Genomic DNA, 21256 nt, shown 5'->3' with positions numbered 1-21256 from the left:
CCTGTACCTATATGCTCATGTGGGGCTCAGGTGGGTGGTACATGGGCTTGGTGGGTTCCCGGTGGGCATGGGCTTTGAGTAGGGTTATATATGTGTTACTGGGACCCACTTGGGCTTCCCAAATGGACCCCATCATTACAGCCCACCCTAAACTCATATGGGTCCCCCATAGCCCTGCATGTCATCTGGGTAGCAAGGAGCCCTTGAATGACCCTTTAGTTTAACTAGAGAATCCCAATTTAGTTGATTCTAGACTGGGACGGTGACTAGAGGAGATTTTCATCCGTTTCAGGGGGGCTTAGTCTGCTGTCGTGGGTTACACACACTCTGCATTTCAGGTGTTTTGTTATTTTTCTGAGCTTGTTTGAACTTAAAGGGAAGGGATGGCCTAAGGGGTCTTTGTCATGTCCCCGATGCTCCTGGTGCCTCTCGACCTGTAGAGGCTGTGTGGAGGGTTTGATAGAGGAGCTGTAGCTGTGGAGCCTGTGGGCCACATACAGCTTTAACTCAGGGGGGCTCACAGCCGTCCCACACTACAGCAAAGCCCTCCACCAGCCTTGGAACTTTGAATGTACCTCTCAAATGACTTACTTTACTTGTCAGTGTTTTGTTTTCTGTTCTTTCTGTTTTCTTTTTTTAATACACATATAGCATCAGAATTTTTTGGCCAGTTTGTTTTTTTTCTCCCTATAACATTAATATCCACGCCAAATATCTAATGCGGAAAAGAACAGATTGAAAAAAGAAGATATTTTAAGTCATGAATGAATAAATGATTGCCAGAATAAATAAAAATGTGAAAATAAACGTGTCTTGTCATGTATTATTTTTTTAGTAGTAATTAGTATAGCTGGTCTCTGAAATCAGCTGCCTTCTAATATTTACACCTGATTAAACACTGTAAGGGTTATTATCTATACATTCACACATGAACATGCCCACACATTCACCTTCACATCAGAAGAACATGCTGGGTGCCTGCAGGTGGATGCTCGGAGGCTATTTGTGGCTGCTTAAACAAGAAGGTGATTAAAACACATGACTCGCCCTGACCAGGGGTCAACAGGTCAACAGGTTAATTAATACACATGGTCAGTTATACACTACACTGCATATCAATGCTGCCATAAACCTCGCCTTCCTCTGCAATGAAAGGCTGACACTACACTCTACAGTCAGTCTACAGTGATCCCAGGACACGGTGATTAGTGAGGGACCCTCCTGTGAGCCATTTCCCCTCATGTTACATCAGCTACGCATTATTTTTTCCCACCTGTATTTCGACAGGCCCCGCCCTCCTGCGCTCCGATTGGCCAGTTCCTAGTGTTCGTTAGCTGAGCGACTTGTCTGACTGGCCATTCCCCGAGCAGGAGATATGTTGAGAAAATCAGTGCGTATACAAAACATTATATATAAATATATATTAATTAGAAATATCAGTGAGGCGGATAAGTTGACAAATAATATGTAAAAGATTATTTTTGTATTATTTCTCGCTCACAAAATCCCCAAATACTAAATATAACATAATATTAATAAAATATTATTATTATTATTATTATTGTATTAAATATTATGTACTGCATTTTATTTGTCTTCTCTATTTTGTTGAAATTATGTTCACATTTAAATCAAGTTGTTAACCTGCCCAGCCAATCACACCCCGGCAAGAAGGCCACGACCAGCCAATCGCGGCGCTGGAGGCGGGCCTTGCCGCAGTACGGGTGTGTTTGCAGCGCCTGAGCGGCGCGGTCTGAAACTACCGCACATCAAACGCAGCGTTCAGACACACTCACATGCTGAAGGCAGAGGGGTATCTGCTCAGCGGCCTGCCCTCACGCCCCCCTCAGAACGCCCCAGCGGCGGAGCGCGCAGCCCCACACGGCGCTCAGGAGCCCGGGGGGAACCTCCAGCAAAGCCGGGCTGGTCCACCCCCCTCCAGGAGCGCGTAAAAGGAAGTTTAATCCGGCCGCTCCTCCCAAAGTTTGCGAGAGGTTGAAGCTTTCCTCCTCCTCTTTCTCTCTCTCTCTCACACACTCACACACACACACACACACACAGATAGCAGTGATTGCTGCTAAAAGAAGGGGGGGCGAGCTGCGCACAGTCAAATCTGCCAGATCTCAAAGTTAGGTGGTGCCTTTCTGCCCGTTCTCGGTGTTTGGAGTCATGTGAGGTGACCTGTAATGTCCACGGAGCAGGAGAAAGACCCGCTTTCGCTTAAAAGAAACAGAGGTAATGTGATTCCCCCCCTTTGCTCTGCTCGGGCGCTTGCGCTTAGCTGGCTGCCTGCGTGTGAGAGTGTGTGTGAGTGTGTGAGAGAGAGAGAGAGAGAGAGTGAGAGAGCGTCTCGACCATAATTACAGTGGGGAAGGAGAAGCTGCTCGGCCTTGAAGGCCTCTGACGGATTGAATGAACGTCCAGCAGGACAGCAGTGGATCCTGAAGCAGTCCTCTGATCCGGCTAGGCTGAATGTTTTGGTCCTCGGGCTGGACACACAGTCCAGAGCTTTAGAGGCTGCTGTGAACTTTGAAATGGTTTACACAGCTGCTCTGCCAGAGTGGCCCTCCAATAAAGCTGCAGGTTTGACCAGTCCTGTGCTGAAATGCTTCACGTGCTTGTTTTATTATTTTAATTTTTTACTTGTTTTTAATGGAGCTGCTCCAGTTCACTTCCCCATGCTTTGCTGTGCACACCTGCCAGGCCTGCAGATGAGTGCAGTTGTTAGTTTGCACAGTTTTCCATCACAGTGATGCCCTGTGAGACAAAAAGGGGTGCAACTGGTACGTTTCTGTCCCCTAAGTTATGTGTTTGTACCCCTTCTTCCCCCCCTTCCTTAAACAGTTTTTCTTTAGGAAAGGCACTGGTTAATTGTAGAGATGGTCCTGGGTTAAAGTCTGGTGATATCAGGAAACCACGTGTGGATGGTTCTGGCATTAGCTCACAGTGCAGGAATGGGTGATTTGGCATAAATAAAAGGTCACAGTGTGTGAAACTTGGTGGGCCATTAAAAAAAACAAAAAAAAACAGTTAGGCAGTGCTATTTATCCACTACCCCATCCACAATATACTCTAAAAGCCTAAAATTTGGGATGCAAATGATGATACCCGTACATATTGACCCTGTTCCCACCTGGACTTACCCAAGGCTTAATTAGGCCCGACACAAGTTTGAGCCACATGTTGTAAGAGACAACCAGACCCCCTCCCAGTACAACCAGAACCCCACCTAGTACAACGTACCACCCCAGTAATAATTGTGGTTGGTGTGGCGCAACAGATAACACCACTACCTCCCAGTGAGCTACAACACCATGTGGGGTTCGATTCCCAGTCTGGGTCACTATGCTGCGCTACACCTATAAGCGTCCTTGGGCAAGACTCCTAACACCTCTGTAATACGAGTAACCTTGAATTTGCATATTCTGTCCCACAGCAATTGGATTTCTGTCTGACTTCCTGGAGACATGTTAGACTACCTAGTGTAAACGCATGTGGCGAATCAGGTACTAGTGATATGAGTGAGCAGATGTTATTGGGGTTAAACGGGGTTACTGTCCTCCTGGCGTAGCTTGTTCACTTTCTTTATCAAAGGCAAGTGTTCTGCATAGTCATGACCCCTCAAACAGCCTTTTGGCTGCTTTAATGGTTCTTTTCCTGTGTTCTTCAGGTTGACAGAAAAAAAGATGTTTTTCTATTGAACCTGTTGGAAAAAAGGGATTCTATTATTATTATTAATATTATTATTATTAACAACAGTAATAAAATGTACAGTAAAATTTGTTTACAAAGAGAAGAGAGAGCTTTTATAACTTAATATAATAAATCAATATTCAGGCAAGACTTAAAAACAAACATGATACAACTAGGGATGAACAATGTTGGAATAACTGACATCCCACTTTATTTGTCTGCAATATATATTGCAATATTTAAAGAAATATGAATTTTCACACTAATACAGTACACAGTAAAGACCCCTGTATACAGTGGGATGTTTTTTTCTTTCTTTTGTATGAAGCTGTATTATTGTCTTATGCAATGTTGCACGTCCTGCAACGTCAACAACTGCCTTCTTTACACGTTATGTCTAAAAGGTTCTTAATGGTGCAGCTCTTAACCTTTAAATACGGGTTCTTTTAAATAACCATTTACCACAGCCTCTCCACCATAAAGAACAGCCATTTAATTGTGCAAAGAACCATTAAAACACACAGTATTTATTTGCACTAGCTGACTAGTCATAAAAAAGTGGCACCAGTGAAAATGACTTTGTTAGTAACTTGCTAATAGGTGCTAACCTAGCCGCACATGCTGTGGGATGAGGTGGGAGGTCTGCACTGCAAAAAAATCGGCTCCAGCTGTGCTTCTGCCTACTGATTGATTTCTGAGAGTGAATGTATTCCTTCACATTTCTCCAGGACAGATCACTGAATGTGATAACTCAGTAAGCTTATGGTAATTCAGTGCTTGGGTTTGCAGGAGGAGACGGTGGTCTCGATGGTTTAGGTGGGCCGGGCCTGCTCCTGGGGAGCCCAGATAAGAAGAAACGCAAGTCCAGTACACAGGTACATGAATCTGTGGCCTACAGTCACTGTTTTATCAAAACATCAAAATGGCAACATCCTTTTTTCTTCTACACTATTTAACTCCAGCTGTCTCTTACGCTGTGAGAACTAGAGATGGAAGGATCGATTGGTTATGTATCAGTATGTGCTGATTTTCAGCCCACATATGCAATCATTTAGCCAATCCTGAGAGCTGGTCGGATTATATGATCCATGTTTTGTGAGTTGCTGTTGCAGAGCTGTAATACACTATTAACCGGATGCCCCTCTCAAGACTCAGCCCAGTACAGAGAGTAACAGAACACAGCATAGCTAACAAACACTGCTAACGACAGTCTGAGCTATACAGTTCTGCACAGGAGTTTACGGACTCTCTCAGCAGGTGCTCGCAATTCAACAGCGTTTTACATGTGGTTGATTCCAAGAAGTCGTCTTGAGAGACGATGCACCAAACATTAATAAGTCACACTGACTTTCCTGAAAAGGTTAATGTAGCATCCTGCCCTCGGTTGGTACCATCCCCCAAAATCCTGTCCATCTCTATTTTTCTAATTATATATATATATATATTATTCACATTTTTTCCTTTTCACAAAAAGTTCACATCTTTAGCAATAGAATGGTAATAGAAAGATGGTGTTCATAATGTTTTGGCTCATCTGTGTACAATGTGATGCTTCTGAACTCGAATACAATTTAAATACAGTAGTTCATCATTACTTGATTGTAAAAAAACGGACATTTGACAAAATAGTCACATTAGCCGTAGCTAATATGTGAAATAATAGTGCAATTTGTAAATGTTATTATTGGGTTTGCTACAAAGTTCAATACAGGCCCACCATTATGTCCTTGTGTCTTTGCAGGCTCCAACCTTCTCTCCACTCTCTGAATATGCTCCCCCGGCAAACCCCAGCTCCGATCACTTGGTGGCTTCCAATCCTTTTGACGATAACTACAACTGTCCGCCTTCGTCTCTGAAGGTGCTGAACACCTCCAACCCTTATTTCGGCCCCTCGCACTACCCTGGATTTAGTGGCTATGGCCCGCTTCGGATGGCACCCCATATCCAAAACAGGATGCCCTCCCCTTATGGGGGGCCATACCAGATGCGCAATCAGCTGCCGCACCCTTTTGCCCAGAACCCGATGGGCCCCATGGGTATGGGCTTTAACCGGCCTCCTGGCTTTACCTACGGCCACCCCGACAGTCCAGCCTTCACCAGCCAGCCCATGTTTAACAACAATGGTGGCATGCACCTTCCAGCTGGTCAGCCCTTTAAACCAGGCCTTGCAGAAAACTGGAACCAGCTGCTTTCAAATGTGAACCAGAACCAGAGTGGTCCTGATGGCTTGAGTCCTGGGTTTGGTCCGGAGGGAACTGGGAACTTGCCACTGATGGTGAAACCAAGCCCAGCCCGAAGCCCTAGCATTGCTCTGCCACCTAGCAACTTTGGGCAGTCCATTACACCTACGTCTACACCCAAACAGGACCCAAGTGAAACCGCAAACAGGAAAAACGCTGGCCCGAATGCCTCATCGCCACGGAAACAAAACCAGATTCCCGAGGAGGGGGGTGGAGGTCAAGACACCCAAGTGGAGCTCAAAGGAAAGAACCGGGCAAGTGTCCTAGCTGGCCTTGAAGTAGGGGTGGAGAAGATCAACGGAGTGATCCGACCTGGCAACGACCCCTTGAAGAAATCACCACAGCCCGCAGCTCACATTGAAACCACTGCAGAGAGGAGCCGGAGGCCCGGGACCGCTGGCCGCAGCGTCAGTGCTTTGGCCAGCAAAAAACCTTCGGCTCACCCCAGCAGGCCGAACAACTCCACCTCCTCATCGGAGCCTGTGTACCCCTGTGGAATCTGCCTCTGTGAGGTGAACGATGACCAAGAGGCCATTTTGTGTGAGGCTTCTTGTCAGAAATGGTTCCATAGGGTGTGTACAGGGATGACGGAGACGGCCTACAACCTGCTGACAGCTGAGACGGCCGCCGTGTGGGGCTGCGACAGCTGCATGGAGGAAAAAGGAGGACAGCTCCTGAAAACACGGGAGGTACTGGGCCTGTCTACGACAAACAGCGAGGGACAGTCCTGAATGTTGCGTCTTGTTTTTAGTTTGTTTTTGGAAGAATTGCCAATGCAGTAATATCTGGATACAGTCCTGCAGACTCCAGATGTGAAGCCCAAGGCTGCTCAAGCCGAGGTTTCTCCCGAACTGATTGAGATTAGCTAGTTATCTAGCTAGTGCATTCTGAACCATCGATTTTTAGGTCAGGTGACGAGTAAGTTGGCTATCTTCAGTCTAACTTCATTCATGCTGATTGATCCTTAAAAAGGAAAGGTTAACTCTAATATCTGAGGTGATCTCTAACACGAACCAGTATGATTTTAATTCATACAGCTTATGTCATTTAAATCATAAACATTATGAAAAACATTTTTTCGTTCATGAACAAACCTGACGTTAATATATCCTCTACTTGGTCACCTACCTCGCAAACCATCTAGCTAATGTTTGTCCAGTATGAGGTGGCTTGAGCCAAAGCTGAGGTTTCTATTAAAATTACTGCTCCGTCATAAATGGTCTGGGGGTAGGAGAAGCTACTTTACTGGCATTAGATGTCATTTTAGCAAGGTGGTTAGCTTCTAAAAAAGACTTAAAGGTGATTAAAGTTACTGTTGGTTAGTTAGATATCTGACACACACCAAAACAGTGATTTTGAGTTATCCAATTTATGTCCATTATAAACATGTTGTTGCCGAACATCTGGAGCAAATTATGTTCGCTAACAATCCTTTACCTAACTTTAATATTCAACAGTTTAGCTCGCTAGCTGACTGAGTCAGATAGGTACCTGCTTAGCAAAGAAGCTAACTAGCCAAAGCTGAGGCTTTTTATAAACGGACTGTTCCCTCAGAATGAAAAGAAAGGCTATGGTTAGGATTAGCCATTTGATGGCATCATAAGATAATTAATAATAAATAATATTTTTTTTTTTATGAGATGGCTTCAGCCTAAATCGAGGCTATATCTAAGCTACTAGCTTCATCAAAATAAAAGGGCTAAGCTTAGACAATTTGCTAGCTAGCTATCTGAAAACAAAACAGCTTAGCTGGTTTAAGCTTAAGTTTACTCTGCTCTGGTACTGGTTTAGCTGGTCAGCCATGCTTTTTGCTAGTGGCCAATAATGCTGGTCTATGCTAAATGGACTTTTACAGTTGAATCATAAATATATATATAGTTTCAGCATAACATCTCAAATGGTTTAAGTTTAAGTTCACATTCATTCAATATTAGCTGTTTCTCCAACAGCTAATTGGCTTTCTATTTAGCAAGCTAACTGTCACCTGAGCTGAGGCTACTTACGCCAAAGCTGAGGCCTTGCTCATCCTGGGGTTTGCTCTGAAGGGATGCTAAATGTCACTTTGCCAGTGTGAAGGTCAAAGTAATTTGGTTTCTTTTGGGCTCAGTTTCAGTTCTCTGTTCTCAATTCTCTTGCTGTTACTGATCTGTTCCTTACTTGGACTTCAGTTTCATGCAACCGATTTGCCCTCTAATTCATCATCTGTTTAAACTGATGTTGTGGACACCCTGTTAAAACGTACAGCTTGGTACTGCCTGAGGTCCGATGTCTTCCATGTGCCTGCATGAACTCATCTTCTGGTGTTGAAATCCATTCTAACGTCAGTCATTCATATAGTTAGTGTTTTCCTGACCTGATGCCTCCTAGTTGTCGTCTTTGTCTCCTCTGAGGTCTTGAGTTCATCTTTCCGAAGATGAACAGTGATTGTGCTTTCAGATATGTGTTACATTTCTGACAAAATCCAGAGAATATTGGATTATTCTCTGTAATCGTTCAGTGTTCTTATGAGGGTTTGGCCGATATACTGTTTAGCTGATGACATGAGCTGTTATGCTACAGTATTTGTATTAATGAAGGCTGTGGGTTTCTGCTGTTCAGTTGAGTTCCTGAATTGTGACAGTGGAGAAATGACAATCATGCCTGTCGGTAAAGCACTGCTTCAATGTTTCACTGCTAAAACTATTGAAGTTCATTAGAATATAAGATCATACCAGATTTTTAGCTCACTCCTGAATGTCATCCAATGACTGTAGGAAACACGGATGCTGTGCTATTTCTATACTGTAGAAATAAAGCCAAAATTGTCAGCCATGTTGTCAAATTTAAAACCAGGGTCTGTCCAGTAGAAACTAGAGGCGGAGCCAGATTTGCCCACTCATTTGGTAGACCTGCCCCCTTCTCCTAGGCCAAGCATGTCTCAGACCGCCTTCACTGAGCTTACAGTGCAGCCTAAATGACCGGAAGTGAAGGGGATTCTTCCAACGGATACCCAGTTTGTCCAACAGTTAACAATTTACATTTCCATCAAATTACAGTAGATAACCCAAAAAGCTACTATGATCCAGTTAAAGCCCTGAGCTGAGTTAGCATGCACCAGTGATGATAAAAGAAGAAAAATAATAATATTTTGAACAGTATTTGGACTATTCAGTATTTGGCAAGAGTTCTGTCTGGGATGTCTAATCGTTAGCTGGCTGGCTAACAACTAATCAGATCACATTGGCCAATTTACTTCAATTTCAATGTACACCTGCAAAGGACTTTGTACAGAGTGTCTGTTAATAATAGTATGATTAACTAGCTAGTAGCCTGACAGCTTGCAGCTAATCCACGTAAACCGAAAGGTCCTAGTTCCATTCCAAAGTGTAACCCTGCCTTCTTACAATGTAGCAGAATAAGGGTTTCAAGTGATTTCAGGGGGAACAACTTGAAAAAATAATGTGCCAGTATCAGCACAGTGACCGCTTTCTGTTGGAATGAGAGGAGATGCAAAGACGGTGTAGAGAAGGAAAATGGGATGGAGAACGGGTTGTATTGTTACTAAAACATATGGGGATGGGCGGAGCTACACACCATACTGCCACCAGCCAGCAAAGGGCGCTAGACCTGTGCTTGCTTCACTTTTGAGAGATGCTGTGCTGTCTGTATCTCTGTGCTTTTCTACAGTCACTGGTGGTATCAAAGTGTTTGCTGTCATCAGGAGGTTGCAAGTTTGATTCCTGGTGATCCAACAGCCATCTGTTGCTGTGAGTACAAAACAAGATGGCCCTTTTCCTCCATCGCTGAGTTCAATGCTAGCCAGCGCTGTCAGCTGTTGTGCCAAGAACATAGCATTATCCCCCAAGCGGGTTGAGTGCCAGTGAGCTTGTGTTGGAGGCCGTTCAAAAAGATGCAGTTGGCTTAGCTTCACATTCGAGGAGGCTTGTGCTAGCCTTCACCTTCCTGTTGGTGTTGGCATCGTAAAACAGGAGAATCCCAAGTTAGTGGCTGGGAATGAAAAACAGTGACTTTGGGGCAAGATTTTAACCCCAAAAAATGTAAGATTTTTCCCCAAAATCAATGGCTGCATCCCGATTGCATACTACATACTAATACTTTAAGGTATATACTATATACTAATCTTAATAGTGCAGGTTTGGCAGGTTAGCACATGAAACACTTATGTACTAATCCGTTTTCTACTAACAGGAAATGATGAAGTGTTGCTATGCAACATGCATCCCTGCAAGTTCTCCTGCTGCTGTTGCTACTGCACTCGCATCAATATCCACCATTTTTCTTGAGTAGCTCCCCTTTTTCCGTTTTGCATTGCATTGTAGGAAGGGTATGATATCCATCATACCCACACCCATCACCGACTGGTTCTTTTGAGTATGTATCTTGAATATTAGAGTATGCTCAATAAGTAATACTCATTACTCAACTTTGTTTCTGTACTACATACTTCATACTCTAAACGAGTTAGTAGTAATCAGTATGCAATTGGGACGCCCCCCCCCCCCCCATCAGTATCTGCATTAGCTACAATGTGTTCATATCGGTTGGGCCTCGATGATTGTTTTCTCCTCAGAAGACACAGTTTGATTTGTCGGCTCAACCTGAACGTACCTCAGGTTTAAGGGTTAGTTCTGAGTACTGTGTACCAAAGGAAGCTGCCTTTGTAGGAGTTGGAGCAGCACAGTGAAGGCCCATGAAGAAGGCTGGATTGTAAAAAGTGCTCCAGTTGCTGCCTTCGAACACCTGCTTGTAGTTTTCCAAAGCCTTATTAACTCTGTTAAAGGAGCAAAATGAAGAACTAAAGCTCTTTGGGCGCTGAATGTAGCCATTACCATTTTCATTTGCTGTAGCGTATTTCTTTGCTGGAGTGATTTTCGTAACGTAGAGGACTAAGGTATTACGGTATGTAGTCGAGTCTTAGTGAGCTGCTTTGCTTGTGCTCTGCATGTCTTCTTCTTTGTTTTCCTTTTGCACTATATTTCATTCACTGTGCCGTTTAATGTTTCTTGAAAATGGGATCTTTACAGGAGAAGGGCAAGGTTTTTGTACCGACGGTAATGAATGCAAGTGTGGTTACATGTAGCGTAAATACTCTGGTCCAGCAATGCTCACAGCGAGCCTTTACAATGACACTAATGGAGAGAGCCTGATTATGTGCACAGAAATGCTCCTGATTGCATTTCCTTACCAGTTCACTCAGTTTGCTTCTGCAGAGGCAACTCTAATGAGAGCCCCTTACTTGAAGGCAGTTCAAGAACAACTTTAATAAGTATTTGCACAGAATGTATCTGAGTATTGTGATCTAATGCTGTTTGGATCAATAATTTGTATGAATTACCCCCAGGTTAATGATCATCGTCAATAAATGTGCTGATCAGATCCTTGTAATATGTAATTAATTAATATGTAAGACAGCTTTGCTTTAGGAGTGTCTCAAAAGAATGTACATGTTTATTCCCACATTGAGAGGAACTGAAGATAGACTATTTTCTATTCATGCTGGCTCCTGTTGATGTGTAATACATCTGACCTTTTGAGTTGAATATTGTTCTAATGTTGTTTTGACTGTATGCAGTCTGAGTGTCAGCGGTTGGAGCAGTGTGGCAATCATGAATGTAAAGTTCAAACATGATCTTCTCTGTAACTCAGCAGTGCAGATGTGTTGTGGTTCTGTTGTACCGTACTTCTGTATTTATGTACCAAGGAATTGCTAACGCTCCAAGAAATCTTGAATGAATTAGGTGTGCGCCGTATGGCCATAAATTAGCTTTATTTGTAATGGAGTTACAAATCATGAGTCATTTAATCATAAGTCACAGTCGAGTCACATGATTAAAGCACAAGTCAGAGTCACTTAAGTGCGAGTCTGATTCGAGTTCGAGATTCGAGTCATTTAAGCATAAGGCAGTAAAATTACAAGTCATTTAGGCATCAGTCAGAGTCGAGCCGCGAGTCAGTTAAATGCAAGTCTGAGTCGACTCACGAATCATTTAGGCACACGTCCAAGACAAGTCTTGAATCAGTAATGGTTAAGTCAGAGTCGAGTCACTGTTCAAGCATCATATATTTTTGGCCATATCGCTCACCCCTATATTGAATCAAGCCAAATAAACACCTGATTCATTTGTGTAAGATAAGTATTCATCAGAAATGACTGTGACTAAACCCCCTGAACAAAAACATGAACAAATGCCTTCCTTGGTGCTTTGCGTTGTAAACATGTCATACTTTCCTTAGAGGATGTGATATTTTTTCCCCTTCTTGTAAAAAAAAAACAACAAAAAAAACCCCAAACAACAAAAAGTTGAGTCGATGGTTTTGAAGTAGCCGGCTGTGTAAAGACTGTTTGACACCTGGTGCCTTAGCCATGCTTTGCTTGTTTAACTCATGACCGATCAGGATCACAAGGCACAGTGTGTGATCACATGATTCTCAGAGTACCATATTCAGCACCTGGTGCAACTAATTTGATTGTGGGACACTGAATGTACAGCTAAAAATAAACCCTGAACGGAAGATGAATCACATGGACTAGTGATGTGATGATTTTGTCAGAAAGTGGCTGGTTTAGTTTTGTGAAATTAAAGGACGGGCTGTGATTAGGGATTAGTGCCTTTGGTATAGGCCCCATACACATTAATCAGCTTAACACCACATTTGTGCTTCAGTGTTATCTGTGTACAACTCCACTGGGCTCAGAGGTGAAGGCCCTCTCCTAGACTGTTTATAACACTCATTGTAACCTCGTGAAAGGCCACGGGAGTCGAGCCAGGTGTGGAAGAGCAGGAAAACACTTGCAGTCTATTTCAAGTGGCAGAAAAGAAGCCCACATTGGGTCCTGCACAGAGATGTCCCATAGAAAGATGCTGATTACTCTGATAATTAATTCATTCTGTAGCATTACTAATTAAATAACCACTAAAACAACTAATAACAAATAAATATAATAATAATAGAGTAATCAGTCATTTTTTTTTCTTATATATATTATATATCAGTGTAGTTTTAAGAGCTTTAGCCTCCAACAAACTGCTTCAGCAACCTTTTTACGAGATAAATGGATGGATGATCAGTCATTGGGCTGGATTAGCGGAGCTAATCCAGCCCAATGACTGATCATCCATCCATTTATCTCGTAAAAAGGTTGCTGAAGCAGTTTGTTGAGGACCAAGGGTTAGTTATGAATAAGAATTAGTTATGATTTAATTCATATTTCATCATAAATAAAGTATAAGCTATATTTAAGCACTATACTAGGCACTAGGCCCTGTACAGACAGAGACCTACGGGAGGGCGTTGGGGCCAAACTTAGTACGATTATTATTTTGCGTTAAAAAAAAAAGGTTTAACAGCACTAATAGTTCAAAGTTAACTTAATTATTAATTATAATTTTTACTAAAGACTTACAACAAACAGACCATCACAAACCAGAGGGGCTGAGTGGGGTGTTGGGCCTCCTCCTACCTCTCCTCCCACCAACCACGGCGGTGTCATAGCAACCACCACGCTTTCCCACTAAACAGAGGCGCCGAAAGCTAAAGCTAAGCTAAGCTAAGCTAAGCTAACCTGTTGCTGAAAATGCCGCTCCTGGTGAGGGACTACACATGGACACAAACAGAAACGACCGTGTACATCAGCGTACCGCTGAAGGGGGTGAAGACGGCTAACGTAGACGTACTCTGCACGGATGAGTACTTGAAGGTGAGGTGAAAACGTTAGCATAGCTAGCTGAGCTCCCCCAGCCAGCCAGTCCGCTCCGCAGGCTAGCAGCCTGGTGAGAGACTTTGCTGAGAGGATGGTGTCTGTTGTATTTCCTCAGGTTAGTTTCCCTCCGTTTTTGTTTGAAGCCTTCCTTTCTGAGCCTGTAGATGATGAGAAAAGTGTGGCTAAACTTGGGAACGGTGCTGCGGTTTTTACACTGCCCAAAAAGACGGAAGGCCGGTGGGAGCAGCTCAGCAGGGATATTGGTGGGTGTCTTTTTATATATATATATATATATATTTTTATTATTTTTTTAGACACCAAATTGAGGTATAATTACCTTCCCATTAGTGTTTTTTACATGCTTTAGTAATACTAAAAATATGAATTAACAATTATAATAATTGAAATGATTTTATTATGGTTATTTTATTGATATAGAAGAGGTGTAGTAATTCACCTGTTTTCAGGTTCAATAAGATTTTCAATAGTATTTTCATTTTAAGTTCATGATTTGATGCTATTTTTAGTATTTTATAAAAAAATATGAGCTATAGATAAGTATAACAGGGTTGTGGGTTCGATTCCCGGGCTCGGCAAGCTGCCACTGTTGGGCCCTTGAGCAAGGCCCTTTACCCTCTCTGCTCCCCGGGCGCTGGAGTTGGCTGCCCACTGCTCTGGGTGTGTGTGTGTACTCACTGCCCCTAACACATGTGTGTGTGTGTGAGTGTGTGTTCACTACCAGATGGGTTAAATGCGGAGGACACATTTCGCTGTACAGTGACAAATACGTGCACCTTTACCTTTACCTTTTTATATACTACACAGGGCCGGGGTTTCAATAGCATCTTAGCACATAGGTAATTAAATGGTTGTCAAGTCAAGTCAAGTCAAGTCAAGTGGGTTTTATTGTCATTTCAGCTACATACAGAGAACACAGTGAAACGAAACAACCTTCCTCCAGGACCATGGTGCAACATAGACACAGTGCAGACAGAGAATAATAAATAATTAGGGGTAGTGTGCAAATTATGCAGTGTGTAATAAATATTGAGTCCAGTGAGGTAGTAAAGTTATTTGTGCAAAAATGCTTCCTATATTGTCTGGGGTAAATGGTTGGATGGAGATGGAGATGGAGGTGGAGAGGGAGAGAGAGGGGGGGGGGGGAGAGAGAGAGAGAGGGGGGGGAGAGGGAGAGGGGGAGAGAGTGAGAGTATGTGTGTGTGTGTGTGTGTGTGTGTGTGTGTGTGTGTGTGTGTGTGTGTGTGTGTGTGTGTGTGTGCGTGCATGGAACAGACCTTCTACCTCTACCTTCTGAGAAACTGGACCTGGTTAAGAAAGTTTTGACCTCCTCTTGTGAATTCGCCAGGAGAGTTTAGGGTTTTTAGACAAGAGAAAGAAAAGTTCGGTTGTTCCTCACCATTTTACAAACATTTAGGTTCATATGGTGTTAAATCCATTACTGTTCACTGACCACATGACAAATGTCGCCTTACAAATAACATTTTGTCTTGCAGACAAAAGCAAACAAAGAGAGATTCGAGAAGAGGCCATTCTCCAAATCCAAAACAAGGCTGCGGAAACCTCCAAGGCCAGAGCCACAAAGATTCAGCAGGAAAATAAGTACACGCTGGAGACTATGATGAAGGTTTGTCATGTAATCACTGGCTGCTGATGTTATGAAGGCAAATATGCTGTTATTTAAAAGTGTGTTTAGTAGAGCTACGCAGATGACCATGACTGGAAATGGTAGAGTTCATAGGAGTAAGTAAACTTTGTCAGGTTAAACCCTTCACTGCCCAGTCTATACAGCCCAAATCTAGAAAAACTGTGCATTTGCATCTGTCCATTGATGCTGAAGCTCTGAAGACTGTTTCAGTTTGGGCTTTTGGAATTAGTTCCATTACAGTGCTGCCAATCAGAACAGAGGCCATTTACATATCATCACTGTTACTCAAAACCTTACATCTCCATATTTGCAGGTTTTATTCTTTACATTGAATCAACATTTCATGATGAATGGGCCAATAGAAATGCTCCAAAATATTTTTTACATTGACTTTCATTTTCATTCATGTAAAGTTGCCATTTTTAAGGTACAACGTTTAAGGCACAAAGATAGACCATGTAGAAATTATGATTATTAAGACTATTACTTAATACTGTAAGAAATCAAATTTGGAATATTTTAAGGCATATCCCACTTTTACTACTATGGAATTATTATGCAGCTTGTTTGGGAACGGTTTGATTAGATTAGAGTCCTGGTTTTGAGTGATGTCTTCTACCACTGTCTACATGTGTGTAGCTGGAGGAAGAGGAGCGTGTGAGAATTCAGAGGATGAAGGATGAAGAGTGTGCAAGAGTCTCAGTGGAACTGGAGGCCTTTAAAGAGAAGCAGAGAAAAATGGCAGAGGAAGAGGAGGCCCGTCGAAGACTACAGGGAGCCCCTGTGCAGAACAATATGCATGTTCATCACCAGAAGGAGCCTGACAAAGCATGTGTGACGAGAGCTGCACACAACTCCAGCAAAACCGAAGGTCAGAAAGAGAAAGAAGAGCTTCTTACAGTAGCTTTATCTTAAATGTAGTCAGCTGGGACATGTTTAGTGTCTGACACTGTGTGCAAGAGCTGCAAGGCTAATGTAGCTAACAACTAATGGGAGCATATTATAGCCAATTAGCATGGTGGACACGGCATGCTAGTAATCTCTAACAGGCTTGCTTATGTCATTTTTAACACTGTTATTTATAAGCATGGACTAACTTCAGTCTTCAGGATTACCGATATCAATGCTTTTATCTATATCATGTACTTTTACCCATGTTTATATATAGCAGTGAGTCGTACAGTGTCAGAAACTACATAAGCAACTTCAGAGATTACAGAACAACTCCACACGGTTTGAGGAGAACGTGTGATCTAGGCAAAGAGTTATATTACCCTCGTAGCCCCAGTGTAAAACTACAGAAACAGATCACAGACACTAAATCATGCCTCGTTTGATTGAATGCATTCAGTGTAAATTAGATTTTCGCCTGAGCTGTTGTTTTAGCACTGAAATCCTCTCATCATTTGTTTGTTTTCTAAGATGCTTCTACTAATATTGCCATGATCTGCTTTCAGTTGATGGACTGGAATGTGCAACTTGTGTGAAATGACAGCTAACAGAATCACTCTTAGGTCAGACACTCGGTGGGAAAAAGGCTAAACGGAGGGATCCACCTGCTCCCAGGTCAGCAGGCTGCATTAGGATCAGTTTCACTCCGCGTGTTTTCCCCACTGCCCTACGGGAGTCCCGCGTGCCTGAGGAAGATGAGGTGATCAGTACATTTGCAAGTGCTATCTGCTGTGCTATATTATTGCTCTATTGGCTTTAAACCCTCAACTTTCTCTATAATGGCGAGGGTGTGATAGAATGTGTTCCTCTTGAGTCAGAGATGTGGTGGCTTAGCGGTTAGAGCGCCGGGATATCGATAACAGGGTTGTGGGTTCGATTCCCGGGCTCGGCAAGCTGCCACTGTTGGGCCCTTGAGCAAGGCCCTTTACCCTCTCTGCTCCCCGGGCGCTGGAGTTGGCTGCCCACCGCTCTGGGTGTGTGTACTCACTGCCCCTAACACATGTGTGTGTGTGTGTGTGTGTGTTCACTACCAGATGGGTTAAATGCGGAGGACACATTTCGCTGTACAGTGTCAAATACGTGCACCTTTAAACCTTTTTTTTAAACCTTTTTTTTAAATGTATGAGACAATTCTCATTGTCTCATACAAGCATGTGTGTGTGTCAACGTGAGAACAGTGGCTGAGGAAGCAGGCGGAGGCCAGGCGGATGGCGAATGCAGATCTTGCTCAGCTGGACGATCTGAAGGAGGAGGAGAAGAACCCTGACTGGCTGAAGGATAAAGGAGAGTAAGTTTTACTTCATTTCATTCATTAGAGATCCGTTATATTAAGAGATGGAAGATCTCCTCAACACTATTAAAGTGATTGTAAATTATTGTTACTACTGTTGAGTTTAAAGCTAAAGTAAATCAGCTTCAGATTTACAGTTGACTCTTTATTCAGTTATTAATATTAAAGGGCCCATATTTAATTATTTTCATTCATTTATGATGTTTGTGTGGGCTTATGTATTAAAAACTGCCATAAATATATATTTTTGTGTTGCATGATATAAATCCTTTATGATTTATTATTCCACTGTACTTTCTTTCAGTCTGAAAGTTGTATAGGTAAGCTTTTGCGTGTATGTTGAGTCTCTTTCCCATTGTTTCCTTCTCGCAGTAAATTTTTCAGGACTGGGAACTTCCAGGCAGCAGTTAATGCCTATGATTTAGCCATTAAACTCAACAGACGCATTCCTGCCCTGTTTTCCAATCGGGCTGCGTGTCATCTGAAGCTGAGAAATCTTCACAAAGCCATTGAGGACAGTTCTCAGGTCAGTGTGATTTTCTTCACTGAACAGTTTCTGTGATTTTATTTTTTGTATGCTGTTTAGCTGTGAGGGACATATTTGTGGTTCACTGGTGATCTCATGGTTTAGAAGCGACCTCAGAAAGTCAAGGATTGTTGTAAATCTCATACTTGCCTGATATTCATACATGATTTAATTTTTTATTTTGTACTTCAAACATTTTTATTGTTTCCAACATTAAAGTGGAACAGATTGTGGGATTAGAATCTGCACTTTCCACAGGTTGCTGTTTTTCTTACTGTAGCAATCTTCTGTTTGGGTTTAGCCAGTTTTTTCTGCTGACCTCAACACTGTCTGTACACCACTGTGTGTGTTTTAGGCCCTGGAGCTCTTGACCCCAGCTGTTGCTGACAATGCGGCAGCCCGACTGAAGGCCCATGTGAGGAGAGGAACTGCTTTCTGTGAGCTGGAGCTGTATGTGGAAGGTAGCGTATACAACAGATGCCAGATAAAGTGGTGCAAGATCTATTTGTTGACATTTAGCAGTTGTGGACATGACTGCTAGTCTGCTGGACTACATCTGAGGTCATGAAAAAATAAGTAAAGGACCATATCATTGAAAACGCAAATGTTCCTCCTGATTATTATTATTTTTTTTTTTATAAAAAGGTTGATGTAGAATGCAAATAGACAATTTATTCCTCTTTCTGTACAGTCCATGTGTGAAACGCTGCAAAAACAGCACACTTACAGACACTGATTTATGCAGCTAGTTCAGCTGCATTCACACTGAGGTTATAAGGCCTGTTTCATCCCAAGCTGCTCTTTGAATAAGGCACAATACAGGCCATCTAGAATAGAGGTCATTAGCATATGTCAGACTTCCAGGCACAGAGACAAACGATTGTGTGAAATTGAATTATGACTATTTCTGGAATCTGAGCCCACACAACACCATAAGCAGACTTCATGTAAAACAATTCTGTGGTTCACTCACATGTTGACTTGAAATCTATGAGATGTCCCCAAACAGGACATTTTGATAGCCTTCAGGGTGGTGACATTCAACAACTAAGAAAAGCAAAACTTTTACCTTTTGACCCACAGGGCTTCAGGACTACCAGGCTGCTCTTAAGATTGATCCAAACAACCAGGCTCTACAAGCAGACGCTGACAAGATCCGAGAGATTGTCCAAGGCACCATATCCAGTTCATGAGGAACGACTGTGTCACCGGTGCTATAAATTAATGCAGAATCTGCTTATGATGCGTTATGCTTTGGAGTAATTCACTCATAGTCATAATTCAGGACTGCACCGATGGCATATTGGTTGAACCTGAAATGGCTATCGTTGTGTTATGTGTTGACTCTGCACACACAGGAGCAGTTTTCCTATATGAATCCCTTATGAATGTAATTAATATTAATATTAATCCTATGTTAATTATCAAGAACACCTAAATAGTATTTCTTGACCCCAGGCCTGGGGCATCTGTTGATTCCTGTTACAAACTGTGGGATTCAGGTTAATTCACCAGGATTTCGTCTGCCTTGGATCCTGGGACCTTCACTTTTTTCCATAACATGCTCCAATGTTATTGCACATAACCAAAGGTTTTTGGTGTTGTCAATGTTCTTTTCTAAATAAAACAAGTCCTCTGGATCAGGCAGTCTATTCATTTGGTGTAGGGAGCTTTTAGAGGCATTCAACTCCTCAGCTCTTTGTGGTTCCATTCACCAGCACTGTAAATAACTTTGGCTCTGTAATTTTCTCCAGAACGGAGCATTTCACACCAAACCACTCTCCCATCAGATTATGCAGTCATTTTGATTAATAGGAGGAATACCCATACATAAGATATTAAAAACATGAGTTCAAAGAAAAGCAAAAACATTCCTTTTAAGGCATTTTTTCAGCATATTGTTGCAAGAACTTTTATTACAGGCTAGGTGGAACAAGCATATGCCAGGGCTACAGCAGGTCACTCCTACAAGGCAGGTAATATTTAAAGACGCATTTTGAGAAGTTTTGTACACAGTCCTTAGGCTTCTTCACAGGCATCATCAGTTTACACAAGGCCGCTTGGATAAGGAAAGCTCTTCTTGACTGCCAGCCCTTACTCAGATGGTGTTTTGAAGATTGGGGCAGTCATACACCCTGCTGCGGTCCAGGCTGGTGTTGAAAGAGTTGTCCCGATACATCCCACTTTGGCCGAGGTGCTGAGAGAAGGCCTGAGACACAGGATGGTAGGAACATGGCGATGACTCAAAGCTTGGGGCTCTCAGTCCATACTCACTTGCTGTTGTTCTGTACAGGGGGCTTTGGGGTTTCACCCATGGAGAAATGGAGGTGGTCTTTGGCCTTATTATGCAGGAGAACACCGGGTTGCCCGGGTTTGCACATGGAGCAAGAGCTGTTTCTTGCGGCCCCTGCTGCTGCTGCTCCTCGGTTTGGGACATCTCAGCTTGAAAAGATCCTAAAATATGGAAGAGTTCTAGTTAAAAAGAGGCTGAGGTTTGCTGTTCACGGAATTGTCCAGTCCACCTTAAATAGTGCAGCAGCTAACAGTCACACTCTGGAGTGTCCGGCTGCAGAACGTGACTGCTCCTCAGCTACTTAAGGTGGACTTAAAAATTCCAATATTAGCGTGAATACAGTGAAGCAATTTAGGTTTTTTTTGTCATTCAGGTCTTTGAAATGTACTCTTAGATTTAGTTAAGCAGTAAAATTAAAAAGTTAAAATGCTAATCATACAAATTAAGCGCAGAAAAGTAAACCTTCAATCTGCCTGTAAAGATTAAATGTGTTACAGAAGGTAAAGAGTAATGAAAAATGCTAAATATCAACAGATGAAGTTATTAAAGGTATTAATTTATTAATCGTTTGCTTACAAGTGGGACGAAGGCTGCTGGGCTCCGGTTGTAGTTCCGTCTCCTTGGCAACACCCCAGCAGCGCTGCTACGCTGGCGCTACATGGCTCTGCGCTACGGAGGCCTTTGCACAGCAGCGCCCCCTATACATAAACATTATGCTATACATTACACCTGCTGCGCGTCGATTTAAAGAATTTAGACCACCAAAAAAATGACCAGGACGCCTTCTACACCCATTTATGAATGAAAATGAAAAACCTGTATCTCCATTATTGGCCGTTTTTCATTTTCTCCATCTTTTGAGCCCTGTAGCTGCTCTGTACCCTGTGTAAATAT

General features: G+C 42.7%; 3 protein-coding genes across 3 annotated transcripts; 2 read left to right on the top strand and 1 right to left on the bottom strand.

The window, feature by feature from the left end:
- Positions 1–1822: 1822 nt before the first annotated feature.
- pygo1 (pygopus family PHD finger 1) lies at positions 1823–12457 on the top strand. The gene is made up of 3 exons (XM_072695079.1): positions 1823–2235; positions 4483–4568; positions 5435–12457. The coding sequence occupies exons 1-3, from the start codon at positions 2187–2189 to the stop codon at positions 6662–6664; spliced, it is 1365 nt and encodes a 454-aa protein (XP_072551180.1). The 5' UTR covers positions 1823–2186; the 3' UTR covers positions 6665–12457.
- Positions 12458–13130: 673 nt separating this feature from the next.
- On the top strand, positions 13131–19709 carry dnaaf4 (dynein axonemal assembly factor 4). Its single transcript, XM_072695080.1, has 9 exons — positions 13131–13632; positions 13751–13898; positions 15150–15280; positions 15941–16172; positions 16816–16952; positions 17431–17540; positions 17916–18069; positions 18425–18530; positions 19153–19709. The coding sequence occupies exons 1-9, from the start codon at positions 13510–13512 to the stop codon at positions 19260–19262; spliced, it is 1251 nt and encodes a 416-aa protein (XP_072551181.1). The 5' UTR covers positions 13131–13509; the 3' UTR covers positions 19263–19709.
- Positions 19710–19992: 283 nt separating this feature from the next.
- Positions 19993–21025, bottom strand: LOC140575379 (piercer of microtubule wall 2 protein-like). Its single transcript, XM_072695679.1, has 2 exons — positions 20939–21025; positions 19993–20523 (listed from the first exon to the last, which is right to left on the bottom strand). The coding sequence occupies exon 2, from the start codon at positions 20504–20506 to the stop codon at positions 20168–20170; it is 339 nt and encodes a 112-aa protein (XP_072551780.1). The 5' UTR covers positions 20507–20523; positions 20939–21025; the 3' UTR covers positions 19993–20167.
- Between the last annotated feature and the right edge of the window lie 231 nt (positions 21026–21256).

This window comes from Salminus brasiliensis, chromosome 13, assembly GCF_030463535.1.
Source record: "Salminus brasiliensis chromosome 13, fSalBra1.hap2, whole genome shotgun sequence".
In the NCBI taxonomy this organism is placed as follows: domain Eukaryota; kingdom Metazoa; phylum Chordata; class Actinopteri; order Characiformes; family Bryconidae; genus Salminus; species Salminus brasiliensis.
The sequence above is the reverse complement of the archived record's forward strand: the minus strand, read 5'-3'. Positions and strand labels throughout refer to the sequence as shown.